The 20,698-nt window shown below is 32.5% G+C and overlaps 2 protein-coding genes across 2 annotated transcripts; one reads left to right on the top strand and one right to left on the bottom strand.

The window, feature by feature from the left end:
* Positions 1-71: 71 nt before the first annotated feature.
* Positions 72-2,741, bottom strand: LOC112722424 (probable myosin-binding protein 5). Its single transcript, XM_025773435.3, has 2 exons — positions 1,811-2,741; positions 72-1,315 (listed from the first exon to the last, which is right to left on the bottom strand). The coding sequence occupies exons 1-2, from the start codon at positions 2,523-2,525 to the stop codon at positions 264-266; spliced, it is 1,767 nt and encodes a 588-aa protein (XP_025629220.1). The 5' UTR covers positions 2,526-2,741; the 3' UTR covers positions 72-263.
* Positions 2,742-4,706: 1,965 nt separating this feature from the next.
* LOC140176177 (uncharacterized) lies at positions 4,707-6,820 on the top strand. Its single transcript, XM_072206068.1, has 3 exons — positions 4,707-4,743; positions 4,963-5,718; positions 6,030-6,820. The coding sequence occupies exons 1-3, from the start codon at positions 4,707-4,709 to the stop codon at positions 6,818-6,820; spliced, it is 1,584 nt and encodes a 527-aa protein (XP_072062169.1).
* The last annotated feature ends 13,878 nt before the right edge of the window (positions 6,821-20,698 follow it).

Below are 20,698 nucleotides of genomic sequence, written 5' to 3'. Positions count from 1 at the left end.
ATAAGAATATACATTTGCACTAGGATAAAAAATACAAAGTTAATGTTCTCTCACAAAAGGTTACATTAACATTTTGCTTACAACCAGAGACAGCAGTAGTATAATTTGGATTTATTACATGTGAGATAGAAGTACATGCTAATAATAAGAATAGGGAAGTACTGAAAATAGTAATATAAACTAGTAAAACCCTAGACAACACAGGCATTGTGAGGGATGGAATGAAGTAACCAAAATAATCACTAGTAGTAGAAATCTCAAAGCTACCTAGTGTTTGTTTCATCACCTGTCTCTTTCTCTTTCTCTTTCTCTTTCTCGGCTACATTCTTATTTTGTAAGGATTGGTCTCCACTTTCTGCCGCCACCTCTGTCTTGTGTTCTGGCTTCTTATTCTTATTTTGTAAGGATTGGTCTCCACTTTCTGCCGCCACCTCTATCTTGTGTTCTGGCTTCTTCAGCATCCGGCCAAGAAGATATGTTTTCTCTGCTTTAACACCTTTCTTGGGGTCATTTTCTCCATTATTATTATTATTATCCTCACCTCCTTCGGCTTCAGCATGAGATAATTGAGCTTCCTTGATCTCTTCCTCCGGAAGTGCTCCATACTTGTTTCTGTAAACATCGCATTCGCTTTCTAAAGCTTTGACTTCCTCCTCTAGTTTAGCAAGCATTTCATTGGTTGCTTGCAAGTTCTCTTGTTCATACTCTATCTGCTCCTCCATCATTCTTTGATACTGCAAAGCATCCATCTGTAATGCAGCCTTCTCTTCTTGCAGGCGGGTGATCATCGCCATGGCGTTCTTCGCAGCAATAGCCGAAGCATTCCTTTCTTCATCCAACTCCATGCAAAGAGCCATGAGTGATTTATGATCCATATGAACCTGCCTTTTAAGAAGCGAGTTGGGATCATCTCCTTCAGTTTGAGCAGTTGCCTCGTTAGAATCGCCAGCCTGTTCTGTCTTTTCCAGTAGCGATTTCCTAGTAGTCCATCTGGGGCTGGTGCTTGTAGAAGTTGAATCTGTTATTGGAACCCAGAAGAACCTACTCTGAGTAGATCCCTCTGCAACCTCAGTGGCGATTTCGGTTTTTTCCAGTGGTGATTTCTTGTAAGACAATTTAGGACTGTTGCTCGGAGAGTCTGAAATTGGGAGCCAAAAGAACTTGCCACCCTTTAAGAAAGTTGGGCTTCTTGGAGACTCACCAAAGAACTTGATACCCTTTGCAAAAGAGGGGGTTGTTTTGGGGGTGGTTTCACTGTTTCCTTCCTCACCTTCTGCCAATGGAGGCAAAGAGGTACTTTTTGCTTCTTCTCTTACTGTATAAATTTTGAAAAGAACGTTATCAAAGTAGGTATATGACTCCAAAGTGGCATCATTACTTCGAATGCAAGTAAATCATACAATAGCACCTTTAAGAGCAATTCCATTGCTCCGTTTCAGTTCAATTTCGTTTGGGAGTCATAAAATATGACCTCGGTATTTCTGATACCACAATGTCATAAATAATAATCAATTCATTATAAACTTTATATAAGGTGGCAAAATTTTGATTCTCCACCAAAGTGAAACCATCTCTCTAAAATGAGATTGGTCTCATTTCACCAATCATCTCCAATACAAAGTAAAATTTAAAACCGTTTCACTTCATGTACACGTCAAATTTTAAACTCCAAAAACACTCCATTGGAAACTTTAAAAACCTGAAACAGATAAAATTGTCTGCTAGAATTCCATGGTCAAACTGATGTAACATTATTGTTATTATTCCCATCAACTAATGACGTGTATCCCAAGAAATTTAATATACTTACATCTGATCTTTAGAGTTTTTCCACTGCCATCTTCATTCTCTGACAGAAGCCTGAGTGCTGCGGATCGGACATGAGGCGATTCAAGACCACTGGATTCCTCATTCTTTGATGTGGTGTTTGGATGAGCTCGCGGTGAGGCAGCCGGAGCTCGCAAGTGGGCACCTGAACTCTTCCCCTTTGAGACGGAAGACTTGGTTGATGTCGCTCCACAGCATGCACACTTGTGAATCCTGCCTTTCTCAAACTGCATGATCCCATCGTCCTTCAAGCTCAAGTGAACTTTTTGTCCATCTTCTACAAAGAATTCTAGATCCCTCTGAAGAATCCCTAGAAGAGACTTATATGTCTCTGAATCGGAATCCTTCCCGTTCGCGAATGAAAACAGGCACCTTTCGCACATCTTCCTTATATCAGTGATCTTCTTGTGTTGGGTGCAGAAAAACAAAGAAGAAATCTCTTTCTTGTGAGATTCACACCAACAATTGTTGTAATAAAAAGTTGGAGTTCTATGAGCTAGAATATGTGCCATTCTAGTGCACAACCAACATGGGATTTGCAATTCAAAATACACAGCTAATTCATTAGCAAAAAGTGCAATAAACCCATCAAGGAAAAGAAGAATTATCAACACCCATTCAAGCAATACATTCATCAAAAAGAGTGGCAGCTTTCCCAATTTTTGCTCAACAAAACGAGTAAATGGTTTAGTGGCCATGTTGGCTTTATTCTCTTTTTATTTTTTCTTTTAATGTTTCATGTAACAATGGTGGGTGACTGGGTGTTGTGACGGTTGAGGAGTTAGCAGAAATGGAACAAGAGAAGGAAGATCACATGACCTTCATTTTTTTTATTTTTTTCTTGTGCCCTTTTCACTTCCTGGCAGAGGAAAGAAGATAGAAAGATTTTTGATTTGATAACAAGTGAAGAATGTTTTGGGTGGTGGAACTAATTTTTGGCTAAGAAGAGAATGAAATAGAAGGGTGCATGGAGGGTGGTTAGTTAACGTTGACCTAAAATACCGGTAAGAATGGGGAAAAAAAGTTTTCTTATCTATTTTTTTTTTTTTGTGTGTGATTCATTGGTTTTCTTGGTTGAGTTTAGTTTGTTAGATTGGTTGCTTTAATTAGCAAGTTAGAGATCCTTCTCTACAATTCATTACTGTATTTGTACCCATTTATTACTTTTTTTCATCATTATTGTTAAACAAATAGTATTTTTCTTTTTTTATTGTTTACGTAAATTATGAATTCTATTCTTACTCATTTTACGGATATGTCTCTTCTCCAATCTCCACCGTGCTATTATAAAAAAAATAGAGTAATTATCCTTACCCAAATTAATTTTCAAGAATTTTACAAACGGATATTTTAGTCCTTAAGAAAAATTAATACATAGATTAATCTTCAAGGATTTACTTCGGCAGAGTAAATCAGTTTTTAATTTATTTTTCGGCAGAGTAATTATCCAAATCAATTTCCAAGAATTTTTCTCTGTCAGACATAACAGTCCCTCGTTCATTTTATTTTTATTATATTATTAACTTAGCTGTGAGTATGTGGACGATGACACTAGCATATTAATACATTCTTTTTGTTAGAAACAAATAAGGTGAATAATGATGCTTTGAAATACAAATTAAAACATTTTCTTTTAATACAAACATGTTTTTTAAAATAGGACATCTTTTGATTATATTAAATACAAAAATATCAAATAGTTTCAACCATAAATTTCTTATAGAATAATCTCTAATAATTTTATTATTATTATTATTATTGTTGTTGTTGTTGTTGTTGTTGTTGTTGTTGTTGTTGTTGTTGTTGTTGTTGTTGTTGTTGTTGTTAAGTGACTATATATATTATAAATACATACGTAAAAATTTAATGAATAAATTTATCATTATTTTTGTCCAAAAAATACAAAAATTATGGTACATTATTAGGCTCATTTTTTTTAATATTGGTTAGGATTTGGTGTAATGCTTCGTTATTGGATGTGGTGGTGTTTTGCATGTATCTGGGGGCTAACAATCCGCAGGGGGTAAATTGCGTTACCCAAATATTTTTTTTTAATAAAAAAAGACAATACAAGGGGCGTATTATTTTTTTGAAAATTTTAAAAAACAATACAAGGGGGCATATTGTATTAGTTTAATATTATAAACATAATACAAGAGGGACGTATTGTCAATACAAGAACAGCGTATTGCCAGAACGTAGGGGGCGTACTGTATTTTTTAGATTAAAAAATATACCTCGAGTATTATAAAAAGAAGAACGAATTTGTTGAGTGTGAGTGTAGTTTATTTCGTTGAGAGAGTAAGAGAAGAAAAATGGAGGAAAGTGTTAGTTTGAAAATATATTATAATGGCCAAATCTTTCCACAAACATCCGAAGGTGTGAGTTTTGTATGTGAAAATCCATATGATCTTGTTATTCCTTTTGGAATAACATATGAGGAATTTAAGAGTATACTTTGTCAATGTGTTGATAATCAAATATTAAAGAGGGTCACAAATATTTTTTATAGACAGCCTGTGTTAGTATTTGGTGGTTTTATTCAATTTCAAATAATGTATGTGGTTGACGATGCAAGTATGCAAGGGATGTTTTTGATCTACCAACAAACACGGGCACAAGTGTCAGTTATCGAGTTATATGTTGAGTTCGAAGAATTAGTTGAGGTTAATTTACCCGAACCTAACATCGACTGGATGGTTTATAACACTGAAAGTGAAGAGGAATTCGAAGGCACTTATCATATTGTTGGTCCAGTTGAAGATGTCGACGAAGATGATATCATAGTTGAGCCTGACGTTGCAGATGTGACAAATGCACTAACAAGCTAACATCTATCTAGATAGCCTTCTTTTATGCATGCTTTGGATCTAGACGTTATGAATGCACCAGAATTTTCTGAGTTTGTCAATGCAGGTAGGTAGTCTTCTATTTTTATTGTGATTAGTATTATAATAATTATTATTAGCCTTTATTATAATACGCATTATTATTATTATTATTATTATTATTATTATTATTATTATTATTATTATTATTATTATTATTATTTGTTGTTATTATTATTATTAATTTATTATTATTGTTATTATTATTAGTAATAGTAAGAATTATTTCTTGTTATGGCTGGTGTAGACCCTGTTGTTATTACGGATGGTGAATTTGTCATCAGCATAGAGTTTAGTTCTAGAGAAATTGTGATTGCAGCAATTAAAGATTATACCATTCGTTGGGGTGTGAATTATCGAGTGTGTGAATCTGAGCCAATCACATTTTATGCTAAGTGTGTACAATATGGAACAAATTGCAATTGGCTTATCAGGGCTAGTCTTATTAAGAGAAAGTTTTGTTGGGTTATAAGGCGGTACAATGGTAGTCACACATGCTCCAGGATAACAATCTCTCAAGATTATGCCAAGATAAACTCAGACATGATTGTAGAGGTTATAAAGCCATTGGTTGAAGTTGATCCATCTTTAGAGGTGAAATCTGTGATTACTGAAGTGCAATCGAAATTCAATTATACGATAAGTTACTACAAAGCATGGCTGGCTAAGCAAAAGGCAATTGCGAATATTTTTGGTGGTTGGGAAGCTTCTTGTGAAGCTTTGCTGTCGTGGTATAAAGCAATGGTACAAAAAGATCCATCAGCTACAGTCGAGATCGAAACTGCACCAGCTTACCAAGGGGATGAGGTGGTCCAGGATATTAGGATACTGACACGGGTGTTTTGGAGCTTTTACCCTTGCATTAGAGCATTTAGGAGTTGCAAACCAATCGTCCAAATAGATGGCACATATCTGTATGGCAAATACAAAGGAGCTCTCTTATTTGTAGTTTCTCAGGATGGCAATGGCAATATTGTGCCTCTTATATTTGCCGTTGTTGAGGGTAGACTTCTGATGCATGGCACTTCTTTCTTACTCATTTGCGCACACATGTGGTGACGCGGGATGGTATCGGGCTTATCTCTGATCGACACAACTCTATTACCTCAGCAATAACACGTAGTAACGGATCATGGGAGCCTCCGAGAGCTATCCGCATGTTTTGTGTTAGGCACATAGCATCCAACTTCTTAAGGAATTTTAAGGCACCGTATTTACAGAAGTTGATTGTAAATATGGGTACGTAAATTATAGTGAAATACTGATGTTAGTGTTATGTGGTGATACTTATTTTTTTTCTTGTTTTTTTTACAGGTTATTGTAGGATCGTGCGTGAATTTAATGTGCAGTATGCAAGATTATATGAGCGTGGTGAGCTTACACTCAATGGCTCGATCGGATCCCACGTTAGCAATATGCTTTGGAGTTCGATAATGGATACCGCTGGGGTATTAAAGGGGGCGCGAAATCTTCCAATTACATCACTTGTCAAGACAACTTTTTATAGGCTAAATGAGTTGTTCACTAGGAAGAGGGCTGAGGTTGAGACTCGACTGAATGCAGGACATGTATTCTCTGAATATGCAATCAACAAACTTCAATTAAATCAGGAGGCAGCGGGAAACATCCAAGTTAACATGTTTGATAGGCAGAACGAGGTCTTTGAGGTGCACGAGATGCCCAGAGGTTTAGAGTATGCGGTAAATCTCCATCAACGGCATTGTGATTGTGGTGAGTTTCAGACATATCGAATTCCTTGTCATCATGTCTTTGCGTGTTCTGCGAACCAACGACTTGATTGGCAACAATATGTTCATGACATATATAGGATGGAGGAGATAAAAAAGGTGTATAGAGCAAGGTTTAAGCCATTAGGGAACCCAGCAACATGGCCTATGTATCAAGGACCAAGGCACATACCTAATCCGCACTTAAAGCAAGTATCCAAAGGACGTCCCAAAATAACTCGCTTCTTGAATGAAATGGATATGCGTGATCTGCGTGGTCCTAGGCGTTGCAGGCTTTGTGGAGTCCAGGGTCATAGTCGAAGTAGATGCCCTCATCGTGCAGGGTCAAGTGCTAGTGGTGGTGCTCATAATTCGTAGGGTTTTTGGCATTTATTTACTTCTTGTATTGGATTATGTACTACATTATGAGTTAAATTAAACAAAACTACTATAGCAATCTTACCACAATAACAGCATTACAACAATAGGTGAACAACAAATATAAAGATTACTTGCTAAATGTCTTTTTCACAAATTTAGTACATTTTTTACTGCCTTTTTTATTGTGGAAGGGGTATATCTACTTGTGCTCCTACGTGTTGTGTCAATCCTCAAGTTATACCCCTTTGTACATCGGTAGTGTGGAAACTTCTCGCACCTTCCACCCCATCTATATCTTCCGCCGCAGCTGCATAACATGAACAACCACAAGATTAAATACACTAATATTAAATACACCAATATTAAATACACTATTACCATCGCTATCATCTTCATTGTCGTCCTCACCATCATTATCAGCCGCAGTCATTAGTGCTTGCACTTGAGGAAAATTAACATCATTACTATGACCAATCCTTCTAGCGACACTCTGGATCGAGTCAACAGACCTTCTAGACCCCGAGCATGGAGAGGGACTGCGACATCTTAGTCTCGAATCCACAGATGACCGACCCAGCGCAATTTGAGGTGATCCCTGACTATGCTGTGGTGCCTACTCGTTAACTGTAGGAGGTTGATGCTGGGATTGCTGCACTTGTAGCTGAGGGTCAAAGAACAAGTCATTTACCCATTGAGATGTCTCTATTTCAGCCACTTACTGATATAGCTGGCGGTTTGATGATTGTGCAGCTGTGTCTACATGCTGTGACATAAAAGGTCAATAATATCCCTGGTAGGGCGGCATGTGTAATGAGTGTGAGTCAGGGAACAACTGACTGAAGAACGATGGTCCAGGCTCAGGGTTTGGCTGTGTGTACGAGTACTGGTGTGGAAAGGAAGTTGGCAGTTGGTATGGGTGTATGATGGGCTATGGCTGTGGCTGTGGCTGTGGCTGTGACTGTGGTTGTGAAACATAACCAGTCAATCGCAGGTGAGCCCCATATGCTTCTGTATACCATTGCATATACCGATCAGATGCTTGATAGTGTAGTGCAGGATCACCAACCAGAACGAAACTCAAACGGTTTGTCCATCTCATAATGTATCCAGAATGCTCAACTCTCCAATCTTTGTTCTTTGGTCCAGTCAGAACCACGTTGTGAGATTCTGCAAGACGAGTAGCTTCTCTAGGAACTTCCTGTGCCAGACCGAATTGCCTCATCACCCGGTCTGATGCATGCCACTCAATGCCTTCAAACGATATTAGTGGCACAATTGCACTCCACATCAATCGATGCTGTAAAATGTCATTTGGAACTACAATATTTTCTATATGATCAAGACTGTACGGGTTTCACACAAACTGCAAAAACATTCCAAAACGACTGCATAAATACAAACACAAATATAATGCCAATATTAATAACAACACTGTTATATAAATACCCCAAAAAAACTAACTCCATCTGCAGGAATATCATCTAGTAAACAACTGGTGTGAGAAATGGTCCACTTTTGGTATCCGTGAAACTGCGAGCGCCAAAACATCCAGTTGAAATAAAATAAATCTCTAACACTCAGAACCAATATATGTTATATAATATAATTAAACAATACATAAGCGATAATATGTTGACATATGAAATAATTTTACCTGCATGCAAGCAGAAAACTAGGATGTGATCGCACCGGTGCTAGGAACGGTAACCGTTCTCAAGCCCATATACAAAGCAATGCCAATGGGCCATCCACCTCCTTGCAATCATAACGTGATGTCCGACATAATGCTCTATACAAATGTGCCAGGCAAGCGGATCCCCAGCTAAAGCCTCTAATGTCAGAAAAATTTCGGAGCAAAGGCAAGAACTTCCAGTGGATTGTCATTCCTGACTTGTTGCAAAATAAATTTGTGCCAAACAACAATAATAAGTGTATCTTGACGTACATTTATCTACCAAGTGCGGTGTCCAACTGCATGCGCCGCTTTAGGGTGCGGAACCATGCAAGCTTGACACTGCTTCCTTTATGATCAGCGGCAGTAGGTACAATACCAAATTGTGTCATGAATTCATTTTCGAGGCCATTAGTGCTGCTATCTGTAAATCCTGACACCGGCATACCATCTATCGGGAGTCCAAATATCATTACAACATCCTCTAAGGTTATCGTGCATTCACCATGTGGAAGATGAAACATATGAGTCTTTGGACGCGATCGCTCCATTAAGGCATTTATAAGTGCATTGTGCAAAACAAGTTTTCCAATTTGAGATATGCGTTAGAATCCACTATCTCGTAACTCGATCTCAACTCGGGAATCATATGAATCTTGGTTCAGATGTCTTGATTCTAAATTTCTTGAACTCTGAAACAAATAAAAAATTATAATTAACAATAGCAACAAAAAAAATAAACAAACATAAATAATAATAATAATAATAATAATAATAATAATACTAACTACGATAACAACAACAATAGTAACAAATATACAAACATAAAAATAATTAAATATGGTAGACGTTCAAAGTATTCAACAATGTGATTTTTAGGACGCGTAATGTCACGAACTATCTTCTATTTGTATTCTTTCTGAAACAAAAAACTATTATATTATGTAAACTATATCTAACATATATCCAGTATTTCTCTAACATTAAATAAATAAATAAAAGCATATTTAAATAATATTATATATAATATTTTTGGTTCTGTTTGAAATAAACAACATACTCCACTTTAATATTTATTCAACATAAATTTAATAATACATTAAATAAAATATATTCTGAACATTTAAACAATATATGGCATCAAATCTTATATTTTATATTTTTGTAAATAATATATGTAAACAATATATACTAATATATTATATTAAATATGTTTAACTTATTGTTAAATATATAAAATATATATTTAAATTTTAATATATGTTCGTATGTATTGTAGTATATATTTAAGTATTTAAATTCTTCTACAAAAATATATAATATAAGTGTAATAACCCGTGCTATACACGTGATAAAATTGAAATTATAATTTTAAATTATTCTATTAAAATTAATTTAAATTATAATAATTTAATTAATAAATAAATAATATAATGTGTATTGTTCGTGTTTTTTTAAATATAATATTAAATATATTAACTCGAATGTAGCTATTAAGTGTATAAAAATTATGTTTGAATTATGAATTCTCTAAATGAAATTATCCCGTTTAAAATTTTTAAATTATGGTTTCAATCATAAATTATAATTATGATTTAAAAAAATTTCTTTGATATAATATTACATTTTTTCTCCACTTTACTATTAATATATTGATATTACAAGTCTAAATTACAGTATTTTACTTAATCTTGACTGAAAAAGAAAATAGTTACGTGTTTCTATCATTTAATTTATTTAATACACCATGTGCTAACACTAACGGTATTTTTTTTAAAAAAAATATATTGATAAAAATAGATATAATATAATTACAAATATAACATAAATAAATAATGTAACACCCTAACTACCAAAGCTCACGCTTCCGGCTGCGTAACTCTGATAGCTCGGACATTACGACGACACTTATACTATTTAATACTAAAATATGAGCCTGTTTAAAACTTTAAACCGCAATACCGCTCCCAAAAATACTTTCATCCGATGACATACATCCATAAATACCATACAACTTACAAAAACTCATAAAGAGTACATCCATATATATACATACATATATATAAATAATATTACAAACATAATCCAATACAATTCCTATCCCTCTTACAGATTATATCAAGATAAAGGCGAGGGTACAATAAACCATAACTAAAACAATACAGAGCATCACAACAACAATTAAATAAGCTCTTCGTAACTTCTGCGCCCATATCCTGAAAGGGGAAAAATGTAGGGGGGGTGAGAACATCATCCTCGAAAGGGTTCTCAGTAGAGGGTTTTTGGGAATTACTGTAATAGGATACATAAAGATAATTGCACCAGTGATTAATAACCGTCTCATGCCTCTTTTCAAAAACAACAGTTTACAATGAAAGTAAAGTCGGAAATATTTTCGGAAAGAAGAACGGTTCAATTTTCAAAAACTCAAAAGCCTTTCAAAACGGTTTATCTATGCGGAACCAAAATAGTCTTTCATAATTTATTCCAAACCAGAAACACAAAGGTGAAATCAACCATCGGTTCACCTCATTCCAACCACGGCCCTAGGCCCAAATAATCCAACCAGCAACCAATCACCACAGTCCAACAGAGTCCCAGTAGCAAACACAAATAGAAGGATGCAAGCACAAACAAACAGTTATTACAAGTAGAGCAGTTAGCAATTAATCACATAGGCAAACCAAGTATAATATGCACACCCAACCAATGTCACACAAATGCATATGATGCATGCCTGTCCCTAGTGGCTGATGATATCATCTGTCGGTTATAGAGCCAACCCGACAAGTCCTGGTAGCTAACCATTGGACTGTCCCTCTGTCGTGCATCCCCAACTCGAGTTATACTCATCATAAACTTGATCATAATCATGATCCATATCCATCACCCTCACTGGTGAATATATACGGGGGCGAGCTCATCCGGGACTTTCACAGTGCTCGGCCACACTTACGACATAGGGTCAACAGAGTATCAAGTCTCAACCTGGAGCACGTGGTGGCTAGCCACTGCTACTACCCAGGGAAACTCGTATCTCAGATAGTGGAAGTGCAACATTTACATTTATCAATGATTCAGCATAAACATGCATTCAATCTCATCCATGGATCAACATCCATCTCAGCCATCCGGCTCACGGTTCAGTCCAGAACCAGCCAATACTCATATCATACACAGCCATTCCGGCTCACGGTTCAATCCAGAACCAACCAATATGTATAATCATACACAGCCATTCCGGCTCACAACAAAACAGCACTTCCACCATTCAACATCATTAAATTCATAAAGTCGGCATTTAAGCCATAAATCATTTTCTCAATTCATTTCACTTTGAAATCGAGTTTCAACTCTTTTCAGCCCTGGCTTTAGAAATCTCATTTCTCAAATCATCTCAGGCTCATAAGCCGAATTTACTCAAAGTGAGTTCCCTTTTTAAAACAAAGCCACTCTCGGCATTCTCTTTCCAAAACTTCCAAAACCATGGCAAGTTAAGGATTTGTTTCACAGTATTCAAAATCATCCATCCAACGATGGGATTTTATAACAAAAGTTTTTCGGCAGAGTCCCAAGTCTTTAGGGAAGGTCATCTTACATCAATTCTTTAAAACTCATTGAAACTCTTAAAATCATAGATTCTCGGTTCAAGTAAATAAAACTGAATTTATTATGAAACTGAACCATACGAAATCACAAGTTCCAACCCGGTCCAAAAATCAACTCATTTGAAACGGAACCGGTTTATTTGAATCAAACCGCTTTCAGATTTCTTTTTGGAACCCATTTTTCCAACTCTTTTAAAATGCCTCAAACTTGATTACTCAATCAAAAATCTAGGTTCCTTTAAAATCACTAAAAAACTCCTTTTTATATTGAAATCGATGTTATAGCATCATTCTTTCCTTCAGTGATTCAAACGGTAAACATAGTTCAGTTCTAAATAAACCGAACTCAACGTATAAGGTTCATCAAATAAATTAAGCTGGAAAGCATAATTATCCTCTTAATAAATCAAATAATACAATTTCTCAAATCCAAATCTTTTAAATAACCTTTCAAACAAGACTTAGATTTTATAGAAATTTCGGCAGCACCTCCCCTAAAACTTGGACTTTTGCCACCCGGTTCGGGTCCCAACTAAACCGTTTTCTCATTCCTTTTCAACAGCTCAAACCAGAAATCAATTTAACAACAAGCTAAATCCAACAGTTGCCTCAGTGGCATATCTCAAGAAAATCATTTCAAAATCAACTCAATATCAACCAATTTAACTCATTTCCAAATCTTTAAAGAATCGGTTCACTAACAAATCATTTATCAAAACCAAATTAATTAAAGTAACCCAGGCTGGATTTCAAGAGTATTCTATCTTTCACATCATCAAATAATTGACTCAATTCAAACCAATCCTCAACGGATTAAACTCATTTCAAATATTTAAAGAATCAACTCCAAACATTACATTTCACAAGCCACACAACAATTCAGCCAATCCAACATCCATAATCGTTCGAGTCAATCAAATAATACATAAGGCAGATACAATCACTAATTACACCATATCTCACATCAGTACCCATATGTAATAATTCCAACAATAAACTGTAGTTTTTGGAAAGCGCCCCTACCTCGAAACGCAAAACCATAGCCCAAACGCGTCACAAAATCCTTTCCGCCTTGACCCGAGATCAACAATCAAAATCCCGTCAGCCAAAACCTCGGCTCCACGCCACTTTCGCAACAGTCTCAACAACTCTAATCGCAACATATAACAACTGAAACTCAATCGTATAGCAATTAACGTCACAAACCTCAGCGTGAGATTACAGAACAGTAACAAAAGGGCTTTCAAATCGAAACGCTTACCGAACCGAAGAAGGAACGACTGAACCGAAACAGCAGCGGTCTCCGAACCGGTTCGGCAGCATCCCGACAGCCATCTCAAGTTGCAGCGGCGACCGGACTCCGGCAATGGTGCCTGAAACCAACATGCCGCGACAATAAGACTCCCATAATCTCACAAGAAATGAAAACCAAGTTTGAAACCCTTACCGGCATACTTTTCCGGCGACGGCAGCAAGGTTTTCCGGCGGCCAGAACAATGATAACGCCACTAACCAAAACAGAGCAGGATCTAAATAAGCGGCAAAACCTTGGAACAGTTCCGGCTAGCTCCATTAGCGGCGGCCTGGACCCTTTTCTGACGGCGACAATTCCAACCGAGGCGGCGCCGGCGACGCAAGCACGGCTGGGCATGGTGGTTGAACCCCCAGCTCAGCCTCAGATCTCTCTGTCTCTCCTGTTCGGTGTGACTGGACGGCCTCCTCCTCAACGGCACGACGGCAGAGCAAACCAGACTGGCGACGGCAGAGGTCACGGCGCGTTCGGCGGTGACGCGGGATGGAGGTGCCGGCGACAGCGGCGACTTCACCTTCTCCGCGCTCGCTCCTCCTTCTCCATCGGTGGTTATGGCTCGCGCTCTCTTCAGGTCGCGGTTCTGCCTCTGATGCTGCGCAAGGATGATCGGCGACGGCACGAGCTCCTCGCGCGACGAATCGGCACAGTGACGGGCTCGGCGGCTGCGTTGGCCTCCTCCCCTCTCGGATCTCTCTCTTACTCGGACTAGATCGGCGGCTTCATGGTGGCGACGGCAAGGAGGCTCGCGACGGTGACAAGGACGCGTGGACTGCCGCGGCGGCGCGACGCGGTGAGGGCGACGGCGGCACTGTGAGCTCCTTTCCCTCTCCACGCCGGCGAACCTTCCTTCTTCCTTCCCTCTCAATTCGTTCCCTACTCCTGTTTCTTTCTTTCTTTCAAGCAGCTTGCAGCTGCTGCTGCTGCATTAGGTACTCTAGGTGTACCGGGTCAGGGGAACCGGGTAGGGTTTTTAGGGTTAGGGTTTCTCTTTCAAAATTAGGGTTAGGGGCATTTTGGTAATTTCAAATAAAAATAGGGATATTATAGTAATTAGAAATAAATTCTAATCCATTAATAATAATGTATAAAAATACTATTTGCTCATCAATTTCATAAATTATTTTCAATAAAATGTCCCAACCAAATAATTAGAAATAATATACTCAATTTCTTCATTTTCCAAAATAGCAGTATTAATATTTAAAATATTACTTATTTAATCCAAATCATATAGAAATCCTTATTATTTCGCAACTACCAACTTTATAATTTGAATATAGAAAATAATCCAATAGTTGTAAAATTGGATAATAAATCATAACTTATCTCAAATTCAATAAATCACAACTTGCCTTAATTATCTTTAATAAAATGATTTCCGAAATTAAGGCTATAAATAACTATATGATTTGAGACTTGATCATAATAAGACTTTTCAAAGATTCTGGGTCTTACAAATAAAACATATAAATAAATGCAAAACCAATATGTTTACCAATGTCTTTGTTAAATTTTATAAATTAAAGAATAAATTATGTATTCGGTTGTTCGGTGATCACATAAATGATCAAGTAATTAGATTGTAAATTGATCTCATAGTGTACATCTTATTGTTTTCTCATTTTTGAATGAAAGCGAGAATTAAGAGAGTAAGTAGTAATACATAAAGATAAAAAAATTGCACCACAACACATAATTATTACCAAAAGAAATATTCATATTAAAATATTAAAATTTTATATACTGCAAATCATGAAGATCAATCATAATGTACTGATCACTTCTCTCTATTTTTGACCATAATATAAGTTTTTCTTTTCCAGTCAAGAGTCCAATAACATCTAATTGAAAAAAATTGAATTAAAAGCACCAAATTAAGGATAAATGAGTGAATAATATAAGAAATTATAACTTCGTACATGTATAAAATAAAGAGAATTTACTGATTTATTTTATGTTAAACGATAAAATTAACAATAGTATATTAATAAAAGGATATACCTTTAAAAAAAGGTACAATACAATTTCAAATATTTTCATAAACAAACTGTTAAAATTTTTGTTGTCAATAAAATGATGCTATTATACAATTTTTTTAGCAAAATTTAAAATCAAAAGGAAAATAATTGTGTGAGTTAATATAAATTAATTACGTACCAAATAAGTAGAATCATTCATTTGTTTGTTTCAATATATCAGTATGGGCAAGCAAATTAAAATGATTATCTGGAATTTTACGATCATCGACGGTATGTACTATACGTGACTCATTCTTAAAAGATATTTTACACGTGTGTACAGTCAAAAGATATATTCCGCTTGATTTTTCAATCTCAAAATTTGAGAAGATATAGACCTTCCTTTCTACCAATTCATTCTCAAATATTTTTATCAAATAATTCTTCATTGAACAATGAATTTTATCGTACTACAAAATAAATTAAATATAAAAGCTATTAGCATTTACAAAGCTATTAAAAAGAATTGTCTTTGACTTGTGAAATGGTGTACTTATAAAATTAACTTAAAATATGAACTACAAATATTTATAAGAATTAATTTTGATGCGTTGACAGTGTAAAGTAGTTTTACATATGCATCTAATTACGTAATGACACATCAATAAAAATAAATACCTTTCACATTGACCGTGTGAATGGTCATCCAAAAGAACGGATATGATTGTACGACTGTATAAAACGCTTTACACTGTCAGTGCATCGAAATTAAACTCTATTTATAAATTGAACTTAGCATTACTTGAAAAAATTTAGTAAATGAATCAACTAATCTTATCATCTATTAGAACTATTTTTATGTAAACCGTCTTGCTCTTGTCAAACTTGGATGGGACTTTCTATAGCCTTATAATTCTTGTCTTTATTTTTCATATTTTCTCTTCGTATAATCTACTATAGGTGATACTATTGATATGATCGTAGTCAATAGTCATTAAGTATGGAAAAAATAGAATAAAGATTATATCAAAATTATAAATTTTTTAAATGATAAACATGAAAAGAAAATTTACTATTGCTTATTATATATATTAATATGTCAATAATTTTAAAAATATACTAATAATACTAATAGTTTAAGGATAATTGTACTACAGTTATAATAAATTTAGTTATTACTCTAAATAAATAAAATAAATAATATATTTGAAAACTAAAGAAAAAAAGATTAGCGGTAATTATGTTTGAAAGGTTTCTATATTTTTTTTTGTTTGTCATTCTTTCACCGCAATATTAGATCAAGAAAACTCTAAATTTAAAATATAATAATAAATATGTCATGTGATAGAAAAATAATAAGCTAAATATATATATATATATATATATATATTTGATATTGTCCAAAATTAAATTAAAATTATGTTCAAAGTCTTAATACTGTAATTGAGGTATAATTAATACCTAAAATTTTAATAATTAAATACCTAAAATAAGTTAATTAAATAACAACAATTAATATCTAAAATATTGAAAAGGAATTCTTAATAAATGTGAGAAATATAAATAAAAAATTAATAAATAATATTAGTATTTAAATGAAAGAATTGATAATGAATAATAATTATAAGAAAAAATAATATTTTTATTTTGGAAAAAAATATATGAGAAATTGTTTAATAATCTATGTCATGTACATGATAATAAATTGTTCAATAATTCGTACTATACACGTGATAAGGTTGAAATTATAATTTTAAATTATTTTATTGAAATTATTTTGATTGTAGTAATTTGATTAATAAAAAAGTAACATGTTATGCATTCATTTTTTCTTAATCTAGTGTTATGTGTATCAACTCTAATATAGTTATTAATAGTTTTTGTTAATATATTTTTCTTTCTAAATTTATGATTTAAAATAACAATTGTAAATATTAATAATTAAACAAATTATTATATTATAATTATTTACATTTTATTCCCAAAATTAAAAACATACTATTTATTTTTTATTTAATGATTTTTTTTGTTTATACTACCAATATATATTGATCGATTAGTTAATAATTTTTTTTCGTAGGACATATTTATTTATTTTATTTAAATAATTTTAAATCTTTCCTTATTTAAGTATACATATATATTAAGTCATATATTTTAATTATTTTTTTTATTTTTTGATTATAAATATTTTTTTAGCCTACAATCATTTAATAATTTTGTTATTCCATTAATACCATCATACGCATAATAATATTCATAAATCATACTAATTTTCGTATTTATTTATATGTATATATATCAATTGTTTAGTTAATATTATTTTTGTTTTTAGAATATATTTATTTTGTTAAATAATTCTAAATACTTCTTTATGTAGTTTATATATATATATATATATATATATATATATATATATATATATATTTATTAATTATATTTAAATATATTTAAATCAAATATATTAATTATTTTCTGATCATGATTAATATTTTTTTGAGCCTACAATTATTCGATAATTTTTTTTATTCTTTATTATTAATGTCATCATATGTGTAATTTTTATAAATTATAATATTTTTTTTATTTATCTATACATATATAATAATTTTGTTAAATAATTTTAAATATTTGTTTATTTATATATATTAATTGTACATATAAAAATTTAAGTCACATATATTAATTATTTTTTTGTTATAATATATATATATTATCTTTTATTCTACAATCGAGTAATAATTTTTTATTTTTATATCCATTCATATTCTCCAATCCCTTTTTATATGCGTGATTAACAATTTTTTTTAAACGGTGATATTTTAAATTTTTTCACGTATTTTTATATATTAGCAAGAAAGCACTCTTTTTCCTTTTTCACGCCTTAATCTTAATTAATCAATCTTGTATCCACACAATATAATTAAACTTTTAATCATTCTAATCTATTGATGAATTATATTTCTCTTAATAATTGCATTACTAATCTGAAATAAAAAAAAGGTGATACATATATCTAAAAAAGAAGAAAACTTAAAAATAAAAAAATTCATATTAAAAAGTTTAAAAATAACATATCCAAAAAAATAATAATAATATATAAATTGAGACAACAATTTAAATTTTTCTAAAACTAATTTAATCAAATAATACGAACATTAGAACTAAATTATTTAAATAATATTTAATCTATTCCACTACTAGAAATCGGGCTTTTTCGGACAAAAATTTTAAACGAAATTTATTCCGTCCGAATGACTTTTTCATTTCGGATAAATTTGAGACAAATGTTGAACAATTTTTAGTGGAGATATTGAAATAATATATTCTGTCCTAAATTTGTCTAAATTTTGTCCCAAATTTTGGCGCCAAATTTTTTTTAGATGGCGCCAAAAATTTCATACAGATTAGCAACACATTTTGGACAAAAACTATAATTCGTCCGTATTCCATCTGAATATGCGCAATAACTTCAGACGGATTTGGGACGCATTTTGAAAAATGTTAATTCTATCCCAAATTTGTCTATAATTAGTCTTAAATGCTTTTACTATAACTAACCCTTCGAAGTAGACAAAATTTTTTCCCACAAATTTGAGACAAAAATAGCATCATTTGTAAATTCCGTTTGAAAGTTCATCAATTTTCAAATAGATTTCAAATATTTATTAAAAACTTTTAAAATTTAGTATAAAAATATTATTTATATTTTAAATTAGTCTATGATTTGTCCCAAATATTTTTACTATTCTAAAATAAAGTTTTTTTTCCTAAAATAACCTTAATTATATATAACTTATAAAAAGGTACGGTTTTTGTTTGCACCTTTCAACTCCAAAACCTCTTGTTCAAAATATGCAATAATCATCATACCAATTAACATCTTATTTATTATTATACATATTTTTTAAAATTGGATTAATAGGTACGTTAGCGATTATTTATGCAGGCTTTTTTTATATAAATAAGTAAATAAAAAAATTAATTCTCATAATACGCATGCAGAGAAAGCTTTACAAAAATGCGCAGGCCATTGTTCGCAAAGCACCCGCGAAATAGATTTAGTGTCATCATCTCAGGAGAGGCGCACACGAATTGGAACTTCTGGTGGGGGAAGTCATTTTGTGCTGGCGCCAACGAAATGGGTACTTTTGGTGGGGTTACCATGAAATTTAATTGGTTTATTTTTAAAATATATTTTTAAATATTTTAAAAAATAAAAAAATCATTTAATTTTTTATTAAGTTAATAATTTATTTTTATATAATATCAAATATGAAGTAAATTACAATCTTAAAATAATTAATTGAATCATTATAGATCAACCATTAAAATATAAGACTAGTAAATTATTATTCACCGTAACTCTTTTAATTCAGGTAGTACGTACTCAGTACTAAATAAAAAAATTTTAACAAATATACTTATTCAATCCTAAATTTTAGAACTAAATTGACTATATTAGTTTTCTTTTTCTATCATTGTATATTATGTTTGACTTTTTTATATACTCTATCTTCTTTTTTTTTATTCTTTTATTTTTATTATACTTAATATTAAATTTCTCATACAAATTTTTATAAACCATCTTATATTTAATTTTGATTTTTTTAGTTACCTCATATTATTTTTAATTTATTCTTTTAATTATTTACGTTATAATAATTCAAATTTTAATTTTTTAACAAATTTAAGATAAAGTGTATCAAAGAATTACATATATAAAAATTTTAAAAATAAATTAGAAGAGTGCTAGGGGTCAGCAGATTTTGTGATTTGTAACCATCAATTAGTCATCAGTAGTGTTTTTAATAGTGTAAGATTACATCTAATGGTGGACAATTACTCATTTTTCCTTTAATGATTAAATGCTGGCCAAATTTTAATAAAAGTGCTAGTTCCTAGACTTTCTCAATAAATTATATCCAATCTTCTAAAAAAAATAGTAAAAATAAAATATAATAAAAAAATCACGTAAAATAAAAAAGTCATATACTTTTTCATAAGATTGTAGTATATTAAAAATTTAAAAAAATACAAATAAATACATTTCTTAGTGGACTTTTTCATACTATTCATTTTGATCTTCATCCTCATTGTTCTCGTCGTCGTCCTCATCTTCGTTCTCATCCTCATCCATATCTTCGTCTTCATCCCCAAGTGGCTCATTATCATCATCATCATCATCATCATCATCATCATCATCATCATCATCTTCTTCTTCTTCATATCTTGTACTATTGGTATCCAGTAAATCAACAGTAATGTCAATATCATTTGAGATATGATTGTTAGATTGATTTGTGCCATCTTCTTGATATGCAA

This window comes from Arachis hypogaea, chromosome 11 (assembly GCF_003086295.3).
Source record: "Arachis hypogaea cultivar Tifrunner chromosome 11, arahy.Tifrunner.gnm2.J5K5, whole genome shotgun sequence".
Lineage (NCBI taxonomy): Eukaryota > Viridiplantae > Streptophyta > Magnoliopsida > Fabales > Fabaceae > Arachis > Arachis hypogaea.
The sequence above is the reverse complement of the archived record's forward strand: the minus strand, read 5'-3'. Positions and strand labels throughout refer to the sequence as shown.